At 47.9% G+C, this 11,214-nt stretch overlaps 1 protein-coding gene across 1 annotated transcript; it reads right to left on the reverse strand.

Annotated features, from left to right (window-relative positions):
- Positions 1–308: 308 nt before the first annotated feature.
- Positions 309–8,094, reverse strand: mex3a (mex-3 RNA binding family member A). Its single transcript, XM_084357781.1, is given in 3 exon segments — positions 309–3,879; positions 7,280–7,966; positions 7,969–8,094. Coding segments are annotated over 3 exon segments (1,884 nt in total). The 5' UTR covers positions 8,012–8,094; the 3' UTR covers positions 309–2,725.
- Positions 8,095–11,214: the final 3,120 nt, after the last annotated feature.

Below are 11,214 nucleotides of genomic sequence, written 5' to 3' on the forward strand. Positions count from 1 at the left end.
TTTTTTTTTTGTAAAAAGGAGGGGCCTTTGTGTCCCAGAAGACACAATCTGTAATTGTTAATTTTTTTTCCAGACAGAAGCCGAGTTGAATTGTTTTCCAGCACAACACAAGAGAAGCCCGCTGAATCACCGGTGTTCCCTGTCGACACTACTGGCCCACATGTGACAACAACACAAAACTCGCTGCAAGACTTGAATGATCAATAAAAATGCAGCAAGGTTGCATTAAATTTTTTTTTTTTTGGGAGCATACTTCTCTCTTTCTCCAGCCAAAATGACCCCCCCACCCCCCCATCATTCAACAGCTTTAATCCCTACCCCCATTCGCTCTCCTCTAGCCCTCTGAAATCCCCAGGCTGGGGCTAAGGCAGACGCAGAGGGTGTGTAATTTGATTCAGCATGAGTGCTGGTTAAATGGGGCGTTTCCTCTGCTTTCCTGTCAATTACAATTGTCTGATTTCATTCTGGAAGCTCAAAGCAGAGGGGGGCTGCCATTGGCTGAAGCCCGGGTGTCCATAGTGAAGGGGCAGCTGCAGGATGTCCCATACAGTAGCGAGCTGACACGATCTGCACCGGCGCTGTCACACAAACAGGACCCCATACAAATTTCAGGGCGGTGCAGTTGGGGAGCGGAGGGGGAGTTAATGCTGCACCCCGCGTGATACGATCACGCAATCTTTTTTTTTTTTAATAGGTGAGCACGTACGTTTTCATCATTTGCAAAGGGTATACTTCAGATAGTGTGACATTAACATTGAAAACAGGTAACTGCTCTATCTCCTGATAACTGTAGATAATTTATTTTGCTCCTGAGCCTCCCCTCATTTCACAGGCCCTGCCAAATTCAGCTAGTGTCTTTCGAATTTTGTGTGTGTGTGTGTGTTTTGGGACAAAAGAGGCCCCCTCTCCCCAGTAGGGATAGCTCAGAGCAGCAGAAAAGGAGAGGAAAAAGGGGGGGAGGAAGGGGCAAGAGGGAGTGGAAGGAGGGGGTCTTATTCACCCAGCTGCATCCAGACCATCCAGCCCCCTCTGTGCCTGTAACAGTAGGGTGGGGCAGTAAGGGGCTCTCTGCGGGACCCTGTCCTACCCCTCATACAGCTCCAGAGTCCCCACACGGTCCGCACCTGGACCAACCCATTTGCCTAATTATGAATGAGTAGAACCAGGCCGTGTCCGAGCGCTCTGCAGCCCACGCCGCCACCGGGCCCAGACAATACACCCCACTCAGAGAGGCCTTCGAAAGCAAACGATCGAACTGTAAGCAGGGGGACACATAAAAGCCAAAGAAAAGAGAGAAAGAAAGGGGGCTAGGCGAGACCTCCAACTCGGGGTCACCGCCACAGTGTGCCATGAAACACCTGCTCCTGTACAGCTTTGCTAATTACAGGGGAGACAGCTGGCCCCTCGGAGCTCACACATAATGCCGTTAGAATTGGGGACGTGGAGTAAGGATTACTGATTTGGGACTTTTACAGTGTCAACTATTCAAATCTGAGTCTGCTGCTGATTCAGGGAACATTTTACAGTTTTACTCGGCTTCTGTCCTAGCACTAATTCTGCTCTTTATTTACAGTGCACACCTCAGAGAAAAGCTTGTTGACTGGAGCTCTTGCTGCGTCCTATATCGTTCAGCGACTGTGGCCAAATGACCACACAAGACAATAAAGCGCGGTTAAGGTGGCTTTGAAACAAGTCCACTGGGGAGACAGATATCGAGAACTAGCCAACTGGATGAATTCCAAGGCTTTCGGCCTCACAAATTAAATCAGTGCTTTAAGCCAACCGAGGAACCACATGCTTTTCAAGTGCCACGAGGAGCAAGCATTTACGAATCTTTTCAACAAACTGCAGTGACCAAAGTGTAATCAATGGCTAGTGGAAAGAAAAAATTACTGATACTTTATACAACTTTCATCTATCTCTGTGAATAATGATACCAATAAAATGTAACCAATTACTCTAAATAAATGACGTAATGTCCTCTCCCTTTTTGGGACTAATCTGGTTCATAAGACTTTAAGGTATGAGAATGAAATAAGGGGATTTCTTTTGTTTTCTTGTAAAGTTTACAAGGCTTTGACTAGAACTAATCTCTTCACATTTCCATTTTGCTGAAATTAATATCTATTATTTTGGACCAATTACATCAAACCACAATCACAGTAAAACTGAAAAGGCTGAATTCACCTTCACATCTGCTCCCAAAATTTCATGGTATGATTGAAAATCCTATTTTAGACCAAGATGATTGTAAGGTGCAATGACAATTCTATTTTTTCCTTCTAATAACAACATTGACTTTCAAGGTCAGTCAGGTGCAGATTGGGTACCTCAACAATCATCTTCTTCCTTCCATATAAACCCACTTCATGGTAAAATAAAAAATTTGAATAATAAAATGTTCACATTACTGTCTACCTCTGCCTACACTGTGATTCATGAATGAAAAACAGCAGCAGTCAAAAAACTGAAAATGCAAGGTACTATACTTCTCTTATAAACAAAACTTTTATAAAATATATATGCATATATATATATAAAAGAAAAACTTAAAAATATTTCTTATACTTTTTAGTAAAGCAAGCAGTGCCTTCTAAAATATCTGCTTGATTGTTTTTAAATTTTCTGAAAAACAAAAATGTGTATTATAATAATAATCATAATAACAGTAAATAATTATTGAACAAACACTGACAAAACTAATGATAAAAACTGATGTGGTTCCTTAAGAGAATATTCGGATGGCCTGTGTGACCTGGGTGTGGCACACTGGGCACTCCGGGTGGTTGAGCTCACAGATTCGGATGGCACACTCCATGCAGAAGAGGTTATGGCCACAGGGCACCAAGGCAGCCGTCACTTTGCTTTCAAAGCAGGTCATGCAGTCCCGCACAGTGGCCGGTGGCGAGTCCGGCACTGGCAGACGGCCTGGGAAACCCTCGCCGGCTGAGGTGGGCTCACTGTGGGCGCGGCGGGCCTGGGCATGAGGTGAGCCGGCTACGGGCACGATGCTGGTGACTGAAGAGTTGTTGGTGCTTCCACCTCCGCAGGGCTCGGGTAAGCCAGGGGAGAGTCTGGTCAGGGGGAGCGGGAGGCCTCCAAAGCTCTTGGAACGCTGCTGGGCGTAGAAGGCCACCTGTTTGGGGTAGTCAGGGTCGCCCCAGCTCTGGGTACCCTCTGATCCAAAATAAGAGCAAGGCTTCTCTCCAGAGCTGGAGAAGTTGCCCTTGTTGTAGATTCCCCCTCCCTCACTTCCTCCTCCCCCTCCCCCTCCAACCATGGCATCTGAGAAGTTCTGGCGGTAGCTGCTGGTGAGAGGCTTGCGCTGGCCCCCCTGCAGCCCCCACACCTGCTGTAGCCGGCTCTCCAGACCACCGCTGCTGCCCGCTGGGCTGCTTCCACCATTCGGCCCCAGACAGTCGTTCTCATTATTGTGGTCATGCAGGCCTCCTGTTCGGAAGGCGATGTGTGCTTCGATCTCCTCGCGGGCCCGCTCGGCGTTGCTCGGTGACCCCGTGATTTCAAAGACGGGGTCGCGGTCTCGACTGGGAGTGACGATGTAAGTGCAGGTTTGCTGCTGGATGCGTTTGATGGTGGATCCTTTAGGCCCCACAACCAGCCCCACGACACGGTATGGCACTCTCACCTGAATGGTGGTCTGACCTGGCAAAGGTGTGGGCGGGGAGCCGCTAAAGGACACTCCCAGCTTGTTGCGGGATGCCCGGAGCATGGAGAAGTGCTCAGCAGCAGAGATGATTTCACGGCGGGCCAGTGCAACATCCTCCTTCCGGCCAGTGATTAAGAACACAGGCTCCTCTCCTCTAACGGGGGTTTTGATGTAGGTGTTGGTCTTGGCCCGCAGGGCTTTGATCTTGCAACCTGCAGAGACACCAAACATACATTTCAAAATGAGTAAATATGATACATCGATTCAAGTTTGTGACTCAAGAATCAAGTGCAATGGTTATAAATGTGAGCGCACTAAGCTAACGTCCTCAAGTCGCCTTTGTTCTGTGTAAAGTCAGATTTGTTCACCGGTTATGACCAATTTAGCTTAATATGTTGCAGCTTTTTACTGGCAGGAGTAATTATCATGATTTATGAGGTTTCCAGCACCTAAGCATTAGGGCACCTCTTCAGTGAACTTATTCATTAGCTCTAAATCAGACACACCTTACAAAGAGATACATGAATAGTGATCAAGTATTGACCAATGAGAATTGGCTGTTTTGGAGGACTGAGAGCAACAGCACATGCATTACTCTATGCAGGCGAGCAGTCACTCTCTGACCTCTCCCTGAACTTACGAGACAATACAGTCAACCCACATGTGCTTCGTTTTTGGACCATTTATGGCTCAACATCTGCCCTGTTTCTGATCAGTGTGTAATAGTTTAATCTATAAAGCGCTTTTAAGGCAGAGTCTTAATGTGAGGGGGTGCAGGTTGACGTTATATCATGACAAATGCATCCAACACTGTAATGGGACAGAACAGGACGTACAGTAAATCAGTGATTGTTTCAGGGGGCTGTCAGATGCGTCCGAGGTCAAGAGGAACGTGGTAAGAAAAGACACAGCAATTCTGTTTATATTGCACCTCATGAAGAATGCATCGAGCATTACGAGGGTCAGCTTTCATTCAGAATCTCATGCAGCTTCCTCATTAAGATATTTATTGACGACTTAAACGTGCCTTTCCTGTCTGGACCGTTTCTTAAAGAGGCCGGTGCATCTTCTTGGACGAGCGAGAATCATCAGGCACCCATCTATCTATCTATCTATCTATCTATCTATGTACTGAACAGACCTGAGCTCATCTTACCGACTGCAGGTGCTTCACATCACATCACACAGCACATCATTACATTACCTATCTGAAAATCACAGCTGCAGGTATCAAAACACCTTAAGTTGAAGACAAATTTCTCTCTAATGCGACCAAATAGGCCCACTTTGCTCAGGAACACTTCCTTCCCAGTGACCAGTGGTACAGACAGTAGGATAGTGATACTCTCATGCCCAAAATCTGAAAATACCTTTTGTGGCCATTGCTTGGTATTAAGCTAATCGACATGTCCGTGCCACGAGGGATCAAAGGGCAACCGATGGATTCCTTTTCCTGAACTACGTTGCACCTTTTAATTAGTCTCAATTGAAGAATTATCTGTAAACAAAATTGGCGACGATTAATTAATCGCAAGCAGAAATTGAGGTCACTGGTGACAAATGTATTCTCCGCTGTTAAACTGTGGTGTGAGAGGTGCCTGTGATCCAAAACAAAGCCACCCCTTGATCTGAAGAGCACCAGAGGAAGGTACAAGAGCATCCTCGGGACTCACTGCCTGTGACTCTTGACAGGAGAAAAACAATCATATCCAAGCCTTTCTCCACGACAGGATGCTCTGTTTGGCAGATTCACCAGGCGGCATGTGATGCACGGTGCTGAGAGGAAGGGGGTGTGTACGCATTGCCAGCTAACGAAGGGCCACGATTCAAAAGCAGCTCGACTCAAATCCCCCCAAATCAGCACTTCTTCTCGGTCAAGGCAAAAGGGTCCTCTCGCTGCACTTGTGCCCACTGGATCCACCCTCCGGCTGTCTTCGGTTACCCCATTAAAATTCAAAACTTACACTTCAGAGTAAAGAACAGGAGCCGCAATGGGAGACAAGGGGCACTTAGCAGCACAAAGTAAATCCACATTACCACAGCAGTGGAGCAAGTAAAGAAAAGTATTGGTAAAAGAAGCCATCTCAGCTCCCCTGGACCCCCGTTGACATTATTCGAGACCTGTTTGTTTTTGTTGCGAGATAAATCAGGATCTGCTAATGGTACCTCACCCTGCAGTCTTTGTACTTCTCTCAGTCCAACCGCCCATTACTCCCTCTCCTGACAGACTACCATGTGGTATTGAGAGTGTGCAGTGAAGTGGGGCTCATGAGGAGCCCCTTGTGTTGAGCTCCAAGGCGTGACTCCCATTCAGCTTTTAGATGCTATACTGCCCTTCCGTCCCCATCCTTGTCTTTCCCGCACCTCTCACCCATGGGTTCATCACGACAGTTAACAATGGGTGCAGCCACACAAACACCAGCACCACCAAGCAGAAGGGGAAAAAAAGACAATAAAAAAATATTTTTTTTTTTACTTCTGGGTCCCCAAAACCAACTTAGGTTCAAGCTTGTTTGCAGCTTGATTGCAGATAAATATGGAAGTCGGATAGAGCGAAAAATCACCTGACGACAGCTTTGCTGCAAATAAGCACAAACAAGAGAATATTCTGTTTTTAAAAAAAGGATTCCCACCTCCTGGTGCAACTTCTCGCTGAGTCACCCTTTAAGGCCATCCCGTGTGCCAAGCAGCAACACTGTCTTAATGCGCCCCTCCCCTCCATCCCCCGACTTTCACACCTTTGTTTGACAGCTGCTGTCATTCAACTTCAGCTCTTTGTTCAATAAAAACCCCTCCAACTGTAAGAAAAACGGGGCAGAATGTGTAATGTGGCTGGAATTGAACTTTCCAACTCCCTCGTTTGAAAAAAACAAGTGGACCACGCTCGCTCTATTGTCCAATTGTGTCACTGGGGCAGTGCGCAACATAAACAACGAGCTGAATACATTTGGAGAGAGAGAGAGGGGCAAAACATCCCTCCACCGATCAGACCCAATGTGTAACACACACACACACACACACAAAAAAGAATAAAATAAAAAAATAAATCGCTCGTTTTCCTAGCCATCATGTGGAAGTGAAAGACATTCCTCTCCTCGCCTGCTGCACGTTGCCTTTTTTGAACAGTCTGGCGCGTCTCAGACGACAAAGGAAGCAAGTGCTCTCCGTGCTCCAGTGTGTGTCTGTGCGCTGACATTGATGGCGTGGATGTAGAATAATTCGCCCAGTAGGGAACGGGTCTCTCTCTCTCTCCCTCCTCTCCTCTCCTCTCTCTCTCTCTCGTGCCTCTGTGCTAATTCACTCAAAAGCAAAATAAACAGAAAGCGGCCGACGACTCGTCTTCAATGTACGAGTGTTATGATGAGTGCACGGGAACTTGCGACGTTGGAGCAGAAAAAAGTGGGAGGCTGATGTCTCGGGGGAGCACAAAAAACACGCGAGCACACACACACACACCACTCCCTTTTCTTTGTCAAATAACACCAGGTAACAGTTAGAGAACAAGAAACAAAGCGCACAGGAAACCACGGCGGGGATAATGCAGCACTGTTAGCGGGGGGAAAGCACAAGTTTGAAGGAGAGGGGGGAATAATATGCAAGCCAGCGGTTTACCTTGTCTCCCCACTATTTCGGCCACATGTTCAGAGCTGGGCACTGGGACGCATTCTGTTATGTTGCAGCCTCGTCCTTTCGTCTCACTTGAGGAGCTCTCGTACAGGGCGCACAACTTGCTTTTCCCTTGCAGAATCGCCGTGTCCCCGCCACCACCGACGCTGTTCGTGTGGTTGTGGTGGTTGTTGTTATTGTTACTCCGGTCCTGTACTCCTGTTGTTGGGGCTCCGCCGCCGTCCTCGCCTTCCCCGAGCCCCAGCAGAGACAACTGGCCCAGCGCGACCCTGAGGGCACGGGAGTCGTCTTCCTCCTCGTCGGGCGGCACAAGGAGACCTTCGCTTCCGAAGCCGGAGCCGGCCAGATCCCCGCCGTAGCCCCCATTTTTCTCCATGATCCCTGCTAGAACCAGCAGGCTAGGCATGGCTAACAAAAGAGTGTGTGAGACAAAGACAGGGGAAAGAGACTGGAGAAACAGCACCCGTGCCGCCTCCTCCTCCTCGCCCCCTCCTCCTTCCAATTCCCCCCTTTGCGCTAGTCCCTCCCATAGACCGGCCCCCTCTCTCTCTATCCGCCAGACTTTCAGTACAGTAGTCTCTCTCCGAGCTCCAGGCAAACGGGACACAAGGCCGTCTGCACGATAGATGGGGCGGGCGATGTGTTGCTCCACCCAGTCTGGTTTACACAGCTCCCCTCCTCGCCGAGACAAAACGAGCCGCCCTCCCGTTGTACCATTCCGTCTCAGGTTCCCAAGCCTGTGGCATCTCAAAGCGAGCTCCCCTCCCGTCACCTATAGAAAAAGGAAGAAAATACCTCATCGTTCACCTCCTGCGCGCACCGCACTCGTCTGAACGCAGCGTCGCTCGCAGCTCTAGAGCTGCAGTGTAGCCTGAAAACCGCATATCGGCGACTTATGTAAGAATATCCGACCAGGATGTATGAAAAGGTGCAAAGTACAGTGCGCACATGGTCATCTGGTGGCGGTGCTGCTGAAAAGATGATGTCAACTTTATCATACAGGGATTTGAAAAAAAAAACAAACAAACAACATTTTAAAATAAAAAAAACCGAGCAGCTCCTTGCATTAATGAGGGGGATCGTGGACCATCTGACATGAATTTGGGGAGTATAGGAGTTAGTGACATTTTTTGGCGGGGGTCCGCCCACCTCCATGTAGCCGTGCTTTGCGGCAGGTCACCGCGTTGTTGTCTCCGGCGCCGTTGCGCATGAGGATGTTATGTATAGGAGGGAAAGAGGGTGTCTGGAGGGTGGGTGCGGGGGGGGGGGGGGGGGGGAGGTGGGCTGTATACGAGGAGGAGAAGAGAAAGGGAGTTGTCAGACAGGCGTTGCAGACCCTATGCAGCGGGGGAACATCAGAAAAGCCCTCGCACATTTCCCGTTAAAAAGAGAGAGAGAGAGGGAGAGAGAGGAGGTTTTGCAGCAGCAGCCCCGGTGAACAAAGAGCCGCGCCGTTCGTTCCGCGCACAGACTCCCCAAGATGTCCTCGGCAGAAGCCACGCCTGACGGCATGGTTGTAGTACAACACAAAGACTCAAACTGCAGTGTTAAAAACATTAATAACCACTATATCGTTGTTAATATTATTAAATGAAGCTTTTAATCAGACTTTTTTCTCTCTCTTTTTGCAGATTTTTTTAAGCTTTCAAACAGGTCGCAAACTACCCGCAACTTACAAGCGTTAAAAACCTGGAAATTTCTCATTTATGTGCAATAAATACATAAAGGGGGAAGTCAGATTCCTCAGATGATGTCATTATTTTCCCACTGAGTTGAGGAATTATCATCACACTTGGGTCACCGCTACAAAGAAAGAGCCACGAGGAAACACTGGCTCCGGTGTGTAGCTTGCCACACAGTGCTGAGCATGTTTTCAGCTTCCTCAAAGTGTCAGTCTAACTCCAGCCTAGCCTGTCATTACCATCTGTGCATATGCATGGTGGGATGTACAGTGAGTATGTGTTGCGTAAGGCTATAACTGAATGACAAGGCAAACTCTGGGGATGTTTACTCTGAGACAACAGTGGATGCTCCGCCGCTCCACCGTCCACATTATTTCTCCACCCCGGCAGAAAATAAAGACATCTCCACACACATACACACACACACATACACACATACACACACACACGTGTTTACTGAACTTGATGTTTCTATATGAATTGATGGATTAAATTTCAGTGAAACGTCTCGGTGTGTGTGCTTTGTGTTCCCAGGGGAGGTGTTGAATTCACTCTGTAGATTACTTGTGCATTTCAACCCCATCCATTAAATTCAATTTATCATTCTCCATCATATTTGGTGTTTTTTTTTTCCACGCTGTGACTGCAATAACTGTAATAACCAAAACATAAACACACACACAGTCCTCGATTTGGGCTTATATGACAGACTGAGCGTGGCATGTGACTCTTAGAGAGATTCAGCATGAATATTTTAGCATTTCTAGTGAGAACGCCTTCTGCCTTTTAATAACACATAAAATGGAGCAACAATATAATCACAAATTTCCAAACAGCATGTCTGAAAATAGAATGCAATATAAATGTTGTGATAAAACGGTACCAGCAAGCTACAGCAGGTGTATTTACATGCATAATCAGAGTCTAGACGCGCTCTCTGGGTGCCAATCAGGAAGGGGTTCGTTCCCCGAGGGTGTGTTGCAGATGAGAGCTCACAGGGAGACTCCTGGTATGAGTCCGGGATTAAAACATCCCCACTCCACCCAATAACATGGATAAAAAACAGCAGCAGGAAGAGAGCAGGATGGCGTGATGCATGAAGGACCAGAGGGTGGGCCCAGGGGGTCTGCCCCCAATCCCCCACCCCACCCAGTGGTGAGGCCAGAGGATTGGGTGAGAGCACGGTCGGGATGGGGACGAGCACCACACAAGGGCCGGCCTCTCAACGGTGCACTGAGTGTGCCAGTGTGTCCAAGAGGTCGTCTGGCTCCATTAAAGGGGTCCGCTGGGAGTCCAGAGCCCCAATCAATAAAAAGCATGGATCTGGGATAGTGTTTCCCCCCATTCAACACACCCCTCTCTGTCTGGATGTGTGGTGTGGCCTGTTGGAAGTCTGATTGGTGATGCTGCTGTACCACATAACCTTTGTGACCCCGAACTAAACCTTCTCCGGCTCTGAATGGACCACAGCAGGTCTGGTTTTCATTCAGACCTCGCTGCCTGTGGCTGTGGGCTACAATTGTCATGTCTAGTTTCTCTCCTTGCATGTGTGTGTGAGTGTGTTAGCTACAGGATACTTGTGAAACCCAGAGTGCTGAGGTCATGTTACTTGCACACAAAAAAAACCTCAATGATCTTGACCATCTGGTCGTCACAGTAGAGCTTTTTCTCTTTTTTTTTTAACCCTGATGAAAGGCTGACTGGCATCTTTAGGGAGACGCTGTGGTTTACTGTGCCGCAGAGACACATACCAGCGTCTTTGTCCGAGAGCTCATGCAAATATTGCTCTCACCTATGGACAGCATCTCTCTTTCAAAGAGGACAGGCTTAATAGGCTGTAAAGACACGTCTGAGAATCCCTAAAGGACATCCCTTTGACTTCCACGGCCAGATGTCCTTTTCAAGACTTTTCTGGTGCCCCGCTGTCACTTGAATGAGGCTTCTGCGAGCACAAAGGGATATGTTGGCTAAGCACCACGTGCTGATGCCATAGTGAACGGGCTCTCAGGGATGATGTAAGACCACATGCAAATGATACCACATCTTGTGCTCAGACGCTGACGAGAGCCCTGAAGTCGATCAGCTGAACGAATCAAACACTAAATGTAGACACCACTTTGTCTGAGGGGGGTTTTCCCTCCTGTATATATTTTTTTTAAGTTTTATTTGTTTATTTGTTTGCTCTTTTGTTTTATTTTTTATTGTTTGTTTTTTCTCACTTTTTTCAGGGGAGAGCAG

This window comes from Pagrus pagrus, assembly GCF_965226575.1.
Source record: "Pagrus pagrus genome assembly, chromosome: 7".
In the NCBI taxonomy this organism is placed as follows: Eukaryota; Metazoa; Chordata; class Actinopteri; order Spariformes; family Sparidae; genus Pagrus; species Pagrus pagrus.